The following is an 18,171-nucleotide window of genomic DNA, read 5'->3' as shown; positions in this document are numbered from 1 at the left end:
AGTGTTTGGAAATTTGGCAGATGGTGCCGTGCTCGGCGTTCCGAGATTGTTTTCCTTTCCATGCCCGCAACTTACAATTTGATGACAGAAAGTAGTCGACCTTCGACCCTCTAAGAGCGGGTCTAAGTTGTGGCTAAGGTGGTACACCGTGATTTGGGTGAATTTGGTTCGACCACCACATCAATTCTCTGTCCTCTACGGAACTGTCTGGTTTGAAATTTGAATTTGTCGATTGACTTGTTTGGTAAATTGGAACGAGAAATCTACTTTAATGCTCTCAGCAACATCTTGGTGTCACAATTTTTATTTTATTTTTTCCGGCAGCAGTCAACATGTAGCTCACGGTCATACGTGTGGAGAAAAGAATAATGGAGGGTGATTTCTATCGCTTTTGTGTTCTGAATACTGTATAGCATTCCGAAAGGTAAAATGGACACACGTCTAGCCTCGTATGCTTTGCGCTGTTTTGCTGTCGATTGAGAAGAAACGGACGCGCCAGCAGAGTGGTCGCAAGCAGCTCCATGACAGTGACTCCGGTGTCATTTAAGAATCAATAAAGCAAAGGCAGCAAGATGAGTGCAAGCGTGTGAAAGTGGATGTGTGGCGCCGTGTGCGTGTGCGTGTGTGTGTGTGTGTGGGGCCATTTGGTTTCTTTTCGCGATTGTCAGCAGAATGGGGTGTTTAATGCGAAGGGGCCCTCCGCTCCATCTCTGACACACACTCTCAAGCTCAATCACGTACTAAAAACACGCACACATGCTGCAAGCGCTCAGAGTCCTCCATGACCATTCTCATGGGATATTCGTTCTGCGAAGGGGCCCTCCGCTCCATCTCTGACACACACCCTTAAGCTCAATCACGTACTGAAAACACGCACACACGGTGCAAGCGCTCAAGAGTCCTCCATGACCATTCTCGTGGGATACTCGTTCTCTCTTGCTCCGTGTCCGTCTCACTTCGCACATACCATCCCCAAGGTCCGCTCGAGTCGCATTTTTTCACCTCCTGGACCGAACGTCACTCAGCAAAACCATCTTGTTAACCCTTTGAGGGACAGAGGTTACTATAATGGACAGCTTATCATCTTATCAGGTTACAAGATGCACGTAAGGGTTCAACATGTGCCTTCGTTTACACTATTCCAAAACACGCCACTTATTGACCGCGAATAGTTTTTAGTCAATGCCGAAGTCTAACTTGGGTGCTTGAATGATAATTTGACACCAGTCGTTTGACATTGTACAATAGTTGTTGCTTGATTGATTTCTCACAGCTGGTTGGAAATGATGCAGACACAATGACAGATTTGAGCCAGCAGCTGCATATCTCCTACTGTCAATTGGGGGGAGGTGGGATTTATCGTTTTCCGACTTGGCAGGAGAGGTCAGATTTGAAGGCCCAAGACTCACTGTGGACCATTTGTGTTGAAAGCCATTGTTGATGTCACTCGACTTATCTTCATGGGCTACAAACAGCAATGCCAACGCCACAAACAGCAATGCCAACGCTCATTTTGATAATTTTGGTGCCCCACTTAGGCGAGTTCTCTCCATACGGGACAGGTAGATCTACATTTACGCTTCCGATGCCCCAATTGACCGGAATGCAGTGTGACAACTTGGGCCTGTGGCAGAAAGAGGGGCGAGGGATGACAGTGTGTGATTGTAACTTTCAAACCTTCAAAGAACTAATTTGTTTCTCCTTTTTTCCATTGAGTGAGCAAGTTTAGTTTCGCGTTACAGTCTACAGTATGCATTGTGCTAGTATTTTAGCCTCTCTCTCTTTCTCTCTCTCTCACACACACACACACACACACACACACACACACACACCCGCGCCCCTGCGCACACACACACCCACTCACACAAATATGCACGCACAACCATTAATTCCACCACTCGCCCATTAGTCTTGCATTGTTCCCCACCTACACTGACACAGGCTGATAATGCTAGCATAGATTATTCCCAGATCAGCAGTTTTGACACCGACCGAGGTTGTATAGAATGTTTGCTTTGCCTTTTTGAAAGTATAATTCTATGGAGGACTACCTATGCCTCCGCTAACTTTTTTTAAATTTTGGTTTTGTTTTCTTTTGCAGCAAATTGAGCAACACTTTCTGATCGCAAGTAAAACTGACCAGTAAGAGTCATTATATGGGAGTTGTTGGAAGCAATGCAGTTTATTTTAATTAACCACGTACAAATGTGGCAGGGGGGCTTCTCTCTCTCTCACACACACACACACACACACACACACACACACACACCCGCGCCCCTGCGCACACACACACCCACTCACACAAATATGCACGCACAACCATTAATTCCACCACTCGCCCATTAGTCTTGCATTGTTCCCCACCTACACTGACACAGGCTGATAATGCTAGCATAGATTATTCCCAGATCAGCAGTTTTGACACCGACCGAGGTTGTATAGAATGTTTGCTTTGCCTTTTTGAAAGTATAATTCTATGGAGGACTACCTATGCCTCCGCTAACTTTTTTTAAATTTTGGTTTTGTTTTCTTTTGCAGCAAATTGAGCAACACTTTCTGATCGCAAGTAAAACTGACCAGTAAGAGTCATTATATGGGAGTTGTTGGAAGCAATGCAGTTTATTTTAATTAACCACGTACAAATGTGGCAGGTGGCATTTTTTTTTTTTTTTGTCAAAAAAAATATTGCAGTACATCTTAGGTGAGCTCTACACCAACATACATTTGATCATACATCTGATCTTCCGCCATAGTTTCAGCAAATCTGCTGAAAGCCAAGCTAACAGGTTGCCTCAAAAGCAATTTACATTTTTAAAAAAATGTCAAGTTCAACGCACAGTGCTCTGCTATGAGGCTTTGTGCAAACATATTACTTACTTGTCTAAGGGGTGCTCCACACCAGTGGTTCATTCCGCGGGGATGATTCCTCTGTCCATCAAAGTTAGTTGTTTCAAGTCCTGCCGTCCCGTTGTTGACAGTTATTGCCGGAGCTAAAAGCGGACAAACAGTCGCAATGGAAACTGCGCTGCGCCGGTTTATGAAGCCAAGAGGCTTGATGCTGTTGTTGTTCACTGTAGCACTAACCCGTGAAATAGAGTTCACCCTACCAGAGATGGCAGCTTACCGCTCACCCATTGTACCTCAAGGCATTCGGATGTTTACAGAAAAAACAAAAAACAAAAAAGAAAGACAGAGGTGGAGTGAAATTGAATAGAAGTCCGCTGGATGCCTCCACATACACACGCGCGTGAATACGCCATTCCATTGGAGCCACATTACATTTTTGTGTTCCGTTCATTCGTCCAACCTCTCATTTTGTTCGCCACCTCCCTTTTTTTTAAACATATTCTTTCCAGGTGTTTACAGCACATCTGATCCCTGAATTATTTCAGGGGTTAATTGTGTCTGATTCCAGGAGCGTCACCCTCGCCCCTCATCCCTCTCCATCTTTCACATCCGCACGCGCTTTCTCTCCTTCGCTTCCCCTTCCATTTTCGCTTTCAATTACCTAACTGCCACCGCTAGGCGTGTAAGAAGGGAAAATAAAACACATGCAACGAGGAAAAACCCACACAAGACCTTGTATAAGATGCAAGAGGCGCTTCATCCATTTATGCATGCCTCATTTAAGTGTTCCCATTGTACGCGTCCCCTCGGGAGAACGTATGCAGATGAACCGGTGGCGGCAGCGGCGGGGGTGTAGGCGAGTTCATGCAAACGCACGCTGGCAAAGTCACACGAGGCAAGCACAAGTGCCTATGTAGCCAACATTTTGCTGAGGCGATGGTCTTCCTCCTGCGCGGAGAGACATAAAGATCAGTGGCCATAACGCACAGTCAAGCATACTGGAGTATATGGCCACAATCAAGCTTTTATGTGGACCTGGCACAATAAACGCTAGTGGGAACTGAAAGCGCCATCCTGTGTACGGTGGGTCTGAAGGAAGTAGGCACACTCAACCAGAAAGTTAGATTTGTGTGAAATGACTTCAAAGTAAACTGATGGGGGGGGGGGGGGCGGGGAAGAGGGACGCTACGACATGATCGAATCAGTTCACAATGTTTTGGGGGCATTTCCATTAGCAGAGCAGCATCAGGTCATGGTATGTGACCTTTCTTGACATGTAACATATTGCTTCGAGGAAAGTTTGAAAGCAACCAGACAGTTTTTTTTTTTTTTCTCACCACAGAATGCTCTTAAATTTTACATGGACAGTGATACACACATAATGAGTCTATTTTAGTCGAAGTACTTCAATTGAGTACTCGCTGATACTTTGTAAGACAATTATGTCTCGCGATGGTTGCCTCACAGTGCAGAGGTGCAGGGTTCGATTCCGGCTCCGGCTTTCCTGTATGGAGTGTTCTCCCTGTGCCTGTGTGGGTTTTCTCTGGGTACCCGAGTTTCCTCCCACATTTCAAAAACATGCGTGGCAGGTTAATGGAAGACTCTAAATTGTACCTAAGTGTGATTGTGCAGATAGTTGTTTGGCAACCAGTTCTTGGTGTCGCCCGCCTGCTGGCCGAAGACATCGGGGGTAGGCTCCAGTACGCCTTGTGACCCTTGAGAGGAAAAGCGGATCAGAAAATGGAGATGGATGGATGGAAGGATGATTATGGAACAGTTTTTTTTTTTTTTGGAACAACCTCTCTCCCCTGCTTCCTCTTGTCCATGTTAAGTGTATCCACACAGTCACAAAACAGCACAGTGACTGCGTTTGCATTCAGTCAATAACCCTTTCACAAGCAGAATATTAGCATGTGAGTTTTTTTTTAATGTGTATTTATTCCTTACTATTATTATCATTTCATTAACAGAGCGGCGCCAACAATTTTATCCTCGTGTTTAGATGCACTGACTTCGGCTTACCTTCACTTTTATAGGGAATTCTAATCGCTTCATCTCATGTCATGTCACTTATGTGCAGGGAAGAAAAAAAAAAAAAACGAACCGTCTTTGCAGTCCTGTCTTGTAAAGCGCTTGAAAATACCATATTCTCACTGATGCTATTCACAGCTTGGTGGTTGTTGTGCTCCTTTTTTTTTAGTATTCATTAATGTATTTATATATTTCTTTGAATGTATAAATATTATATCTATAACACTGAATATATAATATTATAAATAACATCTGTCAGCAAACAAAATACACATCGAATAAGATGATAAGATATTTATGTATAAATGAAAGCCCAGCCAAGGAAGTCTCATCAGCGGCCAGCATTACCCGGCAGCATGGAGATATCCGAAAATAAAAAGGCCCATTAGTTGAAGTGAAGGTGTTTCCAATTAAATTAGATGAAATCTATGAGATTACTGCTGGTGGGGAAGCTGTGATCTCAGCATTAAAAGCTGACATCCTCTGAGCTCTGCTCTCATCGTTACACACACACACACAAAAGCAGGCTTCATGTGTTCCATTGTCAACCATCCAGCCTTAGGGAACTTCCACTGCTCTTTATCCTCCTAATCACTAATCGAAAAGTAGCACCCCAGCTGCACGATAACAACCACTCCTCCCCGTAAAGCAAATGACTTTTCCCGTTCATTCCAAACCAGAGGGGGGGCGGGGTTAGTGAATGTCAGCATTGATTTTTATACTGTAGCTGTACATCCTTGTTACCTTTTTATGCCTTGTTACTTTGTCTTCAATCTATGCAAAGCTGATTATCATAATACTTTGAATTATTCATCAATGCTTTTTTTTTTTTTGTGTGTTATTCATTTTAGAGAAATGACAATCAAACTCAACATACCGGTACTCAAAATACCACCAAAGTAAACTGTAAAAAAAATATGACTACCATGCCCGGTTGACATTTTTTTTTCTCCATATTAGATATTTGGAATTTGCTGACGATGATTTTATTGCACGCAGTCCGTTTCACACTTCGGCAGGGCTTGGACTCTCTTTGCAAATTTGGTCTCATCTTCCGCTACCTCTTCAGCTCCTACTCGGTGTTTGTGATAGGACACAGGAGGCTGATGTAATTTGATTGGAGGTATTAAAGTTGATTTGATTAAACATAGGTCAAATTACCGGATGGTTAATGGAATCAGGCTGCAGTCACCTGTCGGGCGGCCCCCTCGACGAGTCACACGCGCGCACGCACGCAGTAATCAACACACACATAACCCAATCATGTTCCTTGAGCGAGCGCACAAGCTGGCAGTCGCTCAAGGAAGTGCAGTGACATCACTGGGTGATGTCTGACATCATTCCATTTGGTGAGTTAGAATGACTGCTGGTTTAATTTTATTTCCAATCTATGGCTCAAATCTTGTTGTTCGTCCTCCCACTATGCATTAGAGAGCATTGTAAGCGCAACACGTGTGGAGACGCCTTTGAATGACACCGATGATAGACGTGGCTCGCTGCAGACGTTGGTAACCGTGCGAAAATTTTAGGCCAATAAATGGGCAAAGGAAGACCCAGTGGCGACTTACCTGCCTTTCGAATCGAAGGCTGAAATCAACACCATGCAGCATCGTTATTGTTGTTTTTACTTCCGGGTTGTAACTGCCCAATGTTTTCACCAAATATTAAAGACTCGCATGATTGTGTTTCTGGATTTGTGTTTGGTAATCACAGCGCTAACACATTCAGTCCCAAAGACGTATTTAAACGTCTTTTTAGACTGCACACGTTCAACCCCAAATACTTATTTATATATATATTTTTTTCAAGAATTCAAGTTAAAAAAAGAGTCTAAAAATGACTGCCATTGATTAAAACTCTTATCTGGTCAGGTTTTGTCTTCTTGCAATTTCAAGGATTTTTAGTACTCAATTATTTTTTTAATATTATCTTGCTGATTATCTTTCCAATTTTTACTAGTTTCATCTTATCATTTTTTTTCTTTTACTGTAGTTTCTTTCAGTTTTTCTTTTAAAAAAAAACCTTTAAACATGTGGTGCTAGTTAAGATGAAAGCGTACAATATCAATCCGCTTTTCACAGCAGGAACAAGCCGAGTGTTCCCCACAGCACCCCTCCCCTCCACCTCTCCCTCTCCCGCTATCACGTACGATAAGAGTAACGCATTGGATTAATGCCGGCCATTTAAGACATGCTCACATTCACACAATTGCCACCATCTTGCGCTCGCCATATACATTTTTAATCCGAATTGGCCTCGTCTTGCCATTACGCCAAACTAATTAGGACAATACAGTCGCAGCAAGAGGGAGCACATTGTCTGAGCCAGTGGCACCACCGACATAAGCAATAAGTGTTGTAAATGCTGCTGTCTGCCTAGGAAGTCGATTTTCTTTTCTCACGTCCGTACACAATTCTAGCACACTCGTGTCAATATATATTTTTATCCTTCTTCTCTATGGTCATCCTGACATTCCGCTCCCCAGATCTTACCGACCCAGCACTCGCGACACACCTTCTTTCACCCGAAGCGACTCGCATTAACCCGCACTAAAGCTCTGCTGATCTAGTAGGATTTTCCTGACATTTACTGAATCCGATCTTACGAGAGCCAGTGCACGCAAAGAGCTTTCCGTTTTATCAGTGGGTTTTGGAGATAATTCCTTTGTCTTTTATTTAACGCTGCATGATTACAGCAGTGAGATCCTTACCACATAACACTAAATTCTACAGTATAGGTTTCGTCAACGGGCGAAGGTGAACGCTCCATCTCTTTTTCTGTCCGAATGATGGCACCCAAGTTTATGTCTGTGATCGTTTAAATGCTTACCCCCCCAACCCCTTCTCTCTTTTGTGCTCCTCTACAGGCCCCTTCACTCGGACCAGTCGGCCGTACATGGAGACCCCCAGTTGGGCAGGTTGGTGTTCTGTTTGTTCCTCTGCTTCCATTGCACATGACTGACCAAATTTCATACCACCTCTGGTACCCAAGTGAATGTTTGTGTGTGTGTGCGTGCGTGCGCGCGCAGCCAGCTGTCTTTCCAAGCGTGCGTATGGGTAGAGTGAGAATGTGCTGACTGCACTGCTTCGGTTCTGGGCATGCCCACTCTTAGTGGCTATAAATCCTGAGCGCAGTGCTCTGACTGTGTCAGCAGTCCAGCCAATGAATGGATATTAAATGCCACAAAAAAAAAAGCCTCTTTAATTCAGCTGCTCCCTGTGTCATGCTGTTGGCTGTGCTCTCTCTCTCTCTCTCTCTCTCTCTCTCTCTCTCTCTCTCTCTCTCTCTCTCTCTCTCTCTCTCTCTCTCTCTCTCTCATATTATCCATCTACTCATTCACCACTTTCTTTCTCTCGCTCGTCTCACCTGCGACGCACTTCTTGCACAGCCATCCACCTTGCAGCGTGATCATCCAATATTTATTATTGTTTCCGTTTGATATGTGGCTGAAGTGACTGCTGAGACCCAACATGGAGGTTGTAGCCATTTGTTCTCGCCGCCCGTCAATACTAATCTAATAGGGGAAGGAAAGATCGAACACAACTAGCTTAGATCTGTGGAAATACACACAGTGCATGCAATTACTCTTCGGTGCACCGCTGTGTAAAATCTTTTTATTTCTATTTTTTTACACATAGTCAAACAGGACCTCAAACAATTCAAACATCGCATTCTAATAAGCGGCGGTAGTACATCAATTGATTCCCCCGGTCCATTATTCATCATTTGCTCGCTGGTCATGGTCAGGTCATCGTTATTTCAGTCTGGCCCAGTCTGTTGGTTCATCACCACGCTTCCTTCATTGCTAAATTACAGTTCGTCACTGCTAAAAATAAATCAATCAATAAAAATGCATTCCTTGGGTATTCCCAGTGGCATTATTGCCGGGAAAAAATGCTATGCTTTTAGCATTTAGCCTACAAGTACGTTCAAATTTGTGTGTAGCCTTACTTCACAAATCGCCCAATGGAGTAAAAATGTTGCAAACCAGCTGCCTGACTTCAGTCCACATCGAAAAGCGAACTGCTGTTCACCGTTTTTGTCTCGGGATCTGCACACTTACTTCTTTTGTTGCTTCTTCGCTGTGCTTGTTTGCCCAAATTGTTTCCATTTGTTCACAAATGATGGATGTGAAAGACTCATTGGCAGATGCAGAAAAAAAAAAAAAAAAAAACCTTGAGCTGTTGCTGCTCGAGTTGGTCCAGCCAGTTATTTGGTTGAAGAGGCAGATACGTTTTCACACAGGGCCAGTAGATTCGATTCCATTTTTTTTCCTAAATAAAACAAACAACCCCATTTAAGAACAGCATTTTTTGTCAGATTTTTTTTTTTGGGATGATCTTAAACCTTAAAAACTTTCAAATCTGCCCCCAACCCCCCCAAAAAGTAATCATTTCAGAAGCGGGCGCTTACTGTTTCGCTGCATTGTATATTTTACCCGAAAAGTCTGATAACGAACATGAAAGTGGAGAGTGACAGGAACTCATAAAACACTTTGAGTACACGCACGGGCACGCACACACACACGCGCACATCATTGTCCCCATCCATAATAGCAATTACGGCTGAGCCTTCTTCAGCCTCTATCAGCGTTGATCAACGGGCCTCCAGGCCCATCGAAGGCTCTGACGCCCAATCACGCTGACATGGAACTAATTGAAAAGTCGTTCAGCACTCCGAGTAAAGATCTTCATGAGAGAATTGCGGCTCCTTTGAAGATGCGCGCTGAGATGTGTTTCGGTGATACGGCGACAAGAGCTGTTTTGTGTCAAAACGGGTCTTGACGTGCGGCGTTGAATGAGAGCCGTGATTATGCGTCGATTGTTCTCATTGTTTTATTTGGTGTGTGTGTGTGTGTGTGTGTGTGAGACATGTGGTTTTGTACCTGCACCTTGAAAGAGCTTTGATTGCGATTTTAGGCAATATAAATAACATGGAACCGTCTACTTTTTTTCTCCCCAAAAACCTTACAAGGATATTGAAACAACAGGCGGCCAAGCTCCCAAATAAATTTAGCAAAAATACTCACCAAGTGCGTAAAAGCATGACACATCTCAGTAACAACTTGCTCATCACAACAGGGTTCTTTCAACTTTGATGGCACCAATCGTTTCCATATAGGACCCAAACCACAACTACTACCCTAACATTGACTGACAAACATCCTTCAAATGAATCATGACGAAAATAGACTTTGACTGACGTATTTTTTTGCCTCATATTAAAAAAAGATAAGAAAAACCAAAGCCAGAATAATCACGTACAGTTGATGTTGAACTGGTTCGATTGGGAAAATTATACCCAGTGAAGTTTCTTTCTGCCTCTGGGCGTGTTTTCAGAAAACAGCGCTGCAGATTTTAGATTTTCTTTCCCACCCCCCCCAGACATTAAATTTTAGATGCAATTTCCTCTCTCGGAGGGGCCAGTCGGTGGCGATAAATCAGGCGCTGCGGCTATTTGTATACATTTCCATTCGATCCGCCTATATTTCGCGCAACAGGGAAAGCCTTATAATCCATATTGCATGAGCCATAATGTCATTTTTGAGGGTCCCGGCTTAATCGTTGGTACTGGTTCCAGTGCATCAAAAAGTACAAATGTTTTTTTAAAAATGCTGCAAATTTACACAGTCTTTATGATTTTTTTTTTTTCGGTGAATTGAATAGTTGCTGAACATGTGGATGCGGAGCCACGGTCACCTTTTGGATAAACAGTCTTGCTGCTCCACATGAAAACAATGCGTCGCTCCAGGTGAATTTTCTCTTCCAAATGGGTTAAAAGGACACGTGCCTCTCCAGTTTGTTTGTTTGTTTTTTTTTTTATTTTATTTTTTTATAAACAACGGACTTATAAATTATAAAAATGACTCTGATGCGTGGCGTCACGATTTAGTTAGCCGCCAGCCGCCGCTAAACCAAAACAGTCTGCAAAGCTTCAGAAAGCTTGTCCTGTCATTTTTATTTTTGTTTATTTCCAATAAAGTCTTGACTTGCCCAAAGGGTGATTGAAAGTGGCGTCGTTGCTCCAGCCTGACAATTAATTTATCTTCAATGATGTCATTTCACCAGTGTGGCATATTTTCGGTCAAAGGCGGATACTCGGAATGTCCTTGGCAAAATACGTCTGAGAGACGTTCAGTGCAGTGACTATCGACTAATGCTCGATCCCCGCATGTACAAACTAATCCAAACCTGTACCTATGACACCGATCGCTTAAGGCTGATTAATCTCGATGCCGATTGTTGGAATTTGACCTCATAGCCGTTTGTTCATGTTCATAAAGCTGTGTTTGTTCCCCCCGCACCTCCCCCTCGTCATTAAAAATGCAAACCCGGCCTTAATGATGATAGTACAAAGCAGCCGAAGAGCCACACTTAGATTATTAACACAAATAAACACCGTTTGGGGCTGTCGGGAATTACAAAGCATTGCGACGATTATTTAACTGACATGCTATCGCTCTGCTCTGATTCGCACACATGCACACACACACACACACACACACACACACACACACACACACGCGCGCGCGCGTACGTATGCACAGATCTCAGATGTCTTCCGCTTAGTTGTGATGTGTACACAGAAAAACCCCCCTGATGGCAAAAGAGGGAAAAAGTTCAACAGACAACCGGCTGTGCTCAATGTGGATTTTATTGCCTCTCATTGTGAGCACACAGCAGCGGCAGACAACTCGAAAGTGTAAATGCCTCCACTTCTCGTTCTATTTGTTAAAGTGATGACCCCCCGCCCCCCCTCCCCAACGTGCCTCGGAGCTGCTTTTAACACTTCCAGAAAGGCCATTACAATTAAAGCCGCACTGGCCAGAGCAAAGGGAAATGGAGACAGGTGTGATGAGAGCAAAAGAGGGTTGTCAGCACAACGAGTGGCGGGGATGCTTTTAGCCCTTTCTCCGCGAGTAATGTCCAATTACTGCCGTGTCGGGTGGGGGCCACCGCCTCCCACTGTCATCAGCCCACAAGCATGAGGTGACGGCCCTCTGCAATGGGCTGATTGTCAGCCGCCGTGCATCACAATCAGCGAGCGGGTCCGCGGGGCCATCCAGCGGAGGCTGGCAATTCACCGTGAATATTCTTTTTCGTTTAGTTGGTTGTAACAGCCTGTACACCTCGGAGCAAGACAATGCGTTCCAAGCACTGTACTGAATAAACCACAATCTGGCAATTTTTTTTTTCCCCGTTCTGTTGTATAATCTCTAATATTGACCAGCAGGTGGTACCAGATATTAGACGTTCTATCCTCTTGGAAATGTTTCTATCAATGGCATGCTGTCAGGGCCTTTCATTGCTTTCTCTGCAGGCTCGAACATGATCCGAAGCACATTCCTACGTTTTCATGAAATGGGAATAATTTTATTTCCAACAGTCTTTGGCTTCAAGTCATTTGTTTTGTTTTGTTTTGTTTTTTCTCCAATCAGATTTCAGCTTCATTGTGTTGCCATCCACAGATAGTTTTCGCAGTCACAATGCTGGCCATGGCCATGCAAACAGTTGAAATTTCCTATATATATATATTTTTAAACCAATTCGATTTTAGATTCAAATCCGAACTGATAGAAAATGTTGTGCACCCAAATGTTGCTTTTAAAAGTCATTGAGGATACATCTTGTGTAGTCACCCCATCCGGGCCAAAATAATGTTCCAAATAAGTCATGAAAAAACCCAAGTTGACGTGCCATTTATCCCCGCGTACAGCCGCCACTCGGATCTGCATGAGTGACGGCTCCAAACTTTATGGCGGCGTCTTGCTGAGGCTGCCTGACAGTCGGTTCTTACCTGTTTAATGGGGGCCCATAAATACGAACGTGTCAAAAACACCTGCACAAGTGCTGACTGCCTAATCATGAACTGTGTGAAAGGGCATGTTTGCAACCAACGCCGTTATAAACTGATGACACGTACGCACACGGAGTACTACTGTACGCCGGTGGAAATATTCAACAGCTGCCGTCACATCCCCAGGTCACAGAACTGCACCTCGTGCTTCCCCCAAAAACGTATCCCCCGCACCCCTCTTCTCACCCGTCTGCCTCTCGTTGTGCTCGCTCGCTCTCTCTGCTTTCTTTTTATGTCTCTCTCTCACTTTTTATACTCTCATTCATCATGTTGACAGCACCACAGCTACTTTTGTGAAATGGAGAAAAATGTTTAAGTCAGCTTTTCTCTGTCTCTACCTCCCTCCCTCCCCCTTGGCCATCGACTCTAGATATATGCGCGTGCGGCTGTGCGCTGTGCGCGCGCGTGTGTGTAGCCAGCAGACAGGAGTAATTCTTGCTGGATGGAAAGCACTTTACATATGACACCCGCTCCGGGATTCTGCTGCAGATGCAGAGTTGCCAGTGTTGCAAGTGAAATGACCCAACGTTTGGTGCTATAAAGTTCAGAACTTCCCCTCACTTGCTTAACTTTCATATTGCGCGCACCCGAGGAAGGCAGAATATAAAAAAAGAAAACAGACAAGGGGCGGAATCTGTGCAGGCCGAAAAATATGAAACATTCACCATCATCGTCATCATCATCGTCATCAGTTGGCGAGATATTGCCCCAATTGCGGAGTTGCCAGCTAAGAAAATAGCTGATCCAAAATTGCACAACTGTGAAACTTAAGTGGCAGCCCGGTGGTGGACCGGTTCCAATTCCGGCTCCGGCCTTCCTGTGTTTGCATTCTCCCCATGCCTGCGTGGGTTTTCTCCGGGTACTCCACTTTCCTCCCACGTTCCAAAAACATGCGTGGCAGGTTAATGGGACACTCCAAATTCTCCCTAGGTCTGAGCGCGAGTGGTTGTTTGTCGATGTGTGCCCCGCGATTGGCTGGCGACCAGTTCAGGGTGTCCCCCGCCTACTGCCCGAAGCCAGCTGGGATGGCCAGTAGCAACAATGTGCCACTATGCTCTCTTCCGCCGTACCGGCTGCGTCGGCGGGTGGTTTCAACACAATTAAAGAACTGCTTAATAAATAATAGCCACCTTTCCTTTCTTCTCCCCCCCCCCCACCCCGCTCCTCCCTCAACTGGAATAAATCCATTACAATGGCAGCCCGTACAGTTTCTCCTGTTTTTTCTTCAATAATTGATGAAGTCACATTCCTGTAGGCACTAATTAGATCAACAGGAAATTAGTATTTATTGGAATTGCAGGCTTTCAGAAAAGGTCATATTGAATATTAGCTCAACGTCTAGTCAACCATGCAAACGCTCTTTCATGGTTATGCAAAGGGTTCTAATGGAAAGTCTATTGGCCGATACAGTCAAGGGTGTTTGAGCACTGTGAGTGGACGAGGGCGGTGGGAGTAAAAGCCGAAGCGTTGAATTTGGTTATAACTCAGTTTACAGTCCCTACTGGCAGCGAGTGTTCATTTAGAAAAGCTGACATCTACGTTCGGAATCGCCGTAGTTAAGATCAATAGCTCTGAAGGCATAAATAAGATGAAACTATCGTGTCTCATGTCAAATAATTTTACATTAAGAAATGAACCTGTTTCTTTGGAGACAAAGGGAGTGACTCAGGGTGGTGTTATCAGTGGAATATACCGTGTTTAACCAAAGATGAGCAGTCCGCTATTCTGTATGTGACAGTCATTGAAGTATCATGTGAATACAGTCGCCGCTTGTCATATCGCAGAAAACATTTTGGATTTTTATAGTATTGCAGATGTTTTTTTCTTATTAATCCTGCATTTCTCATTTCATTTTGCAGATTTTTCAATATATCACATAAATTCCCTGTGATCATTTTTTTCCCCATGCGGACGGTCTGCTATTGCAGACTAAGAGAGAATCAAAAGTAAAAAACAAATAAAATAAAATAAATGTCCAAAGTTGGGGAACATTTCACACACAATAAAAATTTTAAATACAAAGTGTCTACAGGAAAGCAGAAGTGACTTGTCTGTGTGTGACAGGGCACACATAGACAAACAATTTAGAGTGCCCATTGTCACTGCGCCCGTCGTTTTAATCATCAAGAGTGTTCCGTTTAATTTGCACCAAGGATGCCCAACTGGGCGGATGGATCATTCAAAATAACCCTGACCTTTGCCCTTCGAGCATGCGGACCTCCTCATTTCCCAGTCAGAGCAACACTGTCACCGCATAAATTTCAATTGTTTCAGGATTACATAGTAAAGAGGTTTTATTTGTCACTGCCGGATACCGATATTCAAAAAGGTTAACGAAGGCCAGCTTCAAAACGATTGCCGTGTCGTTAATATTTGGTGTGAGGTGCGCAGAAATGACAATAGATAACAACCTTCAAACTTTTTGGTTGATGCTATGTGCTGGTTGCTATAATACAAAAAAAAAAAAAAAAAAAAAAATTGCAAAGTTGTTATACGCTGTATGTCAAGCCCCACATTTCAAAATACCAGTCGGGGATAAGAGAACATCGGCCTGTGAATCGTCTTCAGATATGACAATTGTGACACGAGCGCGATTCTCGAGAGACGTCGCGGAGTGATGGAGCGAAATAAAGAATTCTGAAGTGAATTAAAGTCGTAACCTAGCGGCTCCTGCTTCTCAACGTGATATAGTGAACATAAAACATGATGAAGCTGTGTGATAGGACAGGAGAGGCCAATGACTGAACAAGCCTTTGATGGGCTTATTATTCTAACTTTGATTTATGGTAATTGACCTCAAAGTGGAGACAGTCATAATTAATGCTGAGGAGGGGGAAAAAATACAGCCCTCTTCACCATCTCTCTCGCTCGCACGCACGAGCCCCTCCACCCCCGGAGAATCAATTTTCAGCTGTTGAACGACTAACACAAATTTCTCGATCATTTTTTTTTTTCCTTGTGTTGTCAAATTCCACTTCATTTTCACATCATTTCATCACCATCCGATGCATTTTTCTTCCCCTCATTCCTAAAAGCATGGAAGGGTATCAAGTGACGCCCCTCGGGTGGACGGTGCGGAGATTCTGAGGACGGACGGAAAAAGAGGAGTGGGACAAAGCTGCGGGGGTGACTGATGAGTTGCAGAAGCCGCGTACGCATGGTTCACTTCTGTGGCCCGGGTGGAGTGATTAGCAGTGCGGAATAGAATGAGGACAGAGTAGAATGAGATGCGCCCCGCGTGCTACTTTACATGGCTTATCCTAGTTCTGAAAACGGTTGGCACTCATTGGTTTGCTTTTTTTTAACCCTTTGAGGGGCATCGGTCGCTACAGTGGACAGCTAATCGTCTTTTCAGGTTTCAGTGTGCATGAAAGGGTTAATCATTATAAACCACAACCGCTGTCTTTCATGCTGCAAAATTTGAACCATGTTGACTTTCACCTTTAGTTCCCCTCTCCCTATTTTAGTCGTTCTCCTTTGGCGTCATCTTTGCGCATCTTTTCTCCCCAGTCCCCCGTTCCCACTTTCCAGACTTTTCTCCATCGTCTCATTCTCCTGTCGCCTATATGCATCCCCCACCCCCCCTTCTCTCTCCACATCCTATTTTCAACTCAAGACCACCACACGACCATCACATTCGTCTCCCTCCCTCCCCCCACCCTGTCTCCGTGTCAGTGTCCTCCCCGAGTGGTGACAGTGTGACAGCTGCGTGCCGCTCTGTCCACACCAGGGCCTTTGATCACTCTCCCACTGCTCCATTGTGGCTAATGAGGAGCGCAGGAGGGCTCCGGGGAGGGGGGGAGGGGGGGGGTTGCGTACACTGGAGCTCCCACACTGCCCTCTGTATCTCCAGCGGCTCCTCCATCCCTGCTCTCTCCTTCGGCGTCTTCCTTTCATCCGTGGGCCTATCTGCCCCCTCCCCCTCCTCCCTCCACCTCTTCCTCTCAGCTGCTTGTCACCACGCTCACTTTTTGACTCTCTTGGTTCACTCTCAGCCACTCCGATGAAGTGGATTCAGGATGATGAAGGAATTCCAGCTGACATCGACAAGAGCGTTTAAAGGGGGGGATTGCATTCCTGGCCATTAAAAAAAAAAATGCAATGGAACACTCAGAAATTCAAGCCGACACAATTATTGGAGTACATTGAAATATTTCTAGATAACATTAGCGACCGATTATCCTTTTCGTGGTCATGGTTCAGATCGAGGCACATATCCAGTACCAACCATACATGTGGAGGTCACTGATGCTCTGTCTGTCGTTCCAGATGTGGTTTGTTTTTTGGCCAAAGTAATCTGGAATAGGCTTGAGACCCCCCAGCTGAATGATGGATGGCCATTACATTCAAAAGACACATTGTGAACACTCCCTACTAGATACGGTTTCATCGATTCACCCATTGCAGAAGTCGGCTTGCTGCAATGTTTGATTTCAGGTCTATTGGAACTATTCATGAATCAAATACCGCCGTTCTCATATTCATTTATAATCTGTAAACCACAGAAGTGGACCCCTCTTCCCCCCACCCTCCCCACCGTATATCTGCCTTTACCAACCGCCATGTTTACCCCGAAACGCCATCAATCCGTCGATTCAGTTCGCGGCGCTCGCTTTTGTGCGTCGAACCCATCCGCGCGCGCGGGAGCCAATCGGAAGCGACATTTACAGACTGCATCCTTAACGGTTTTCAAATCTTATCACTGGCTTTGTCTGCACCCTCCTTTTGCTGCGTCGTCTGATTTTTGGGTCATTTTTCTTTGTTTTTCTCAACCGCCACCCGAGATAAAACTCACCGCTCGTCTTGCTCCCTTGCCTTTTTTTTTTTATTTATGCCATCATCACTGGACTGTAGAAATGATTTCCAACCAGCTGTTCCGATGCAGGTATGGAAAATGGAAGAGAGAGGGCGGGCGAGCGAGCGAGCGAGCGAGAGATGGTGCTAATATTGATCTTGGTTAATTAGATTCCCATTGAAGTCCCGTGGGGGATTGGGGCAACGCAGCTCTGTGTTTGAGTCCGCGTGGAGAAAAAGCAAGGCCGAATCAGAAGGAATTCCATATTCAACGCCGGCTTGTTTGGACGAAAAGCAAAGAAATCCAAGCCCACCATATTTGATGTATTCAACTCTGATCCTTCTCTCTGTTTAATTAGACGTCCTTTTGTCTTTGATGCTGTTCTTTCCTCCCTCCCCAAGCTTGACGGCATTTTATGTTCCGACTTCATTTGCATGTTCCACTCTTGTGTGCGTACGTGCGGCGGGAGCTCCCGCTATCTAATCGTAAGCCAGCATGCGCAGTTGCGGTCGGCCGCTCTCGTGAACACGTACGATTATCCGGGAACATGTGTAAGCGACAGGATGTGGATTTTAGCCGACGCCGCATCTCTGCTCCACGTGGCCAAGCCTTGGCACGATCTGGCCTCTTTCTATTTCCCG

The 18,171-nt window shown here is 44.8% G+C and overlaps 1 protein-coding gene across 10 annotated transcripts in view; it reads left to right on the top strand.

Annotated features, from left to right (window-relative positions):
• Positions 1-18,171, top strand: part of rbfox3a (RNA binding fox-1 homolog 3a) — a 239,756-nt gene that overhangs the window by 86,996 nt on the left and 134,589 nt on the right. For all 10 annotated transcript variants that reach the window (XR_002167726.1, XM_019865687.1, XM_019865686.1 and 7 more), the window contains exon 4: positions 7,745-7,795. Coding sequence is in view for 9 of the 10 variants with exons in the window: in XM_019865687.1 (XP_019721246.1) it covers positions 7,774-7,795 (22 nt within the window). In the remaining variant the exon portion in view is untranslated. The remainder of the gene's footprint in view (positions 1-7,744; positions 7,796-18,171) is intronic.

Source organism: Hippocampus comes, unplaced genomic scaffold, assembly GCF_001891065.2.
Source record: "Hippocampus comes isolate QL1 unplaced genomic scaffold, H_comes_QL1_v1.1 scaffold58, whole genome shotgun sequence".
Lineage (NCBI taxonomy): Eukaryota > Metazoa > Chordata > Actinopteri > Syngnathiformes > Syngnathidae > Hippocampus > Hippocampus comes.
The sequence above is the reverse complement of the archived record's forward strand: the minus strand, read 5'-3'. Positions and strand labels throughout refer to the sequence as shown.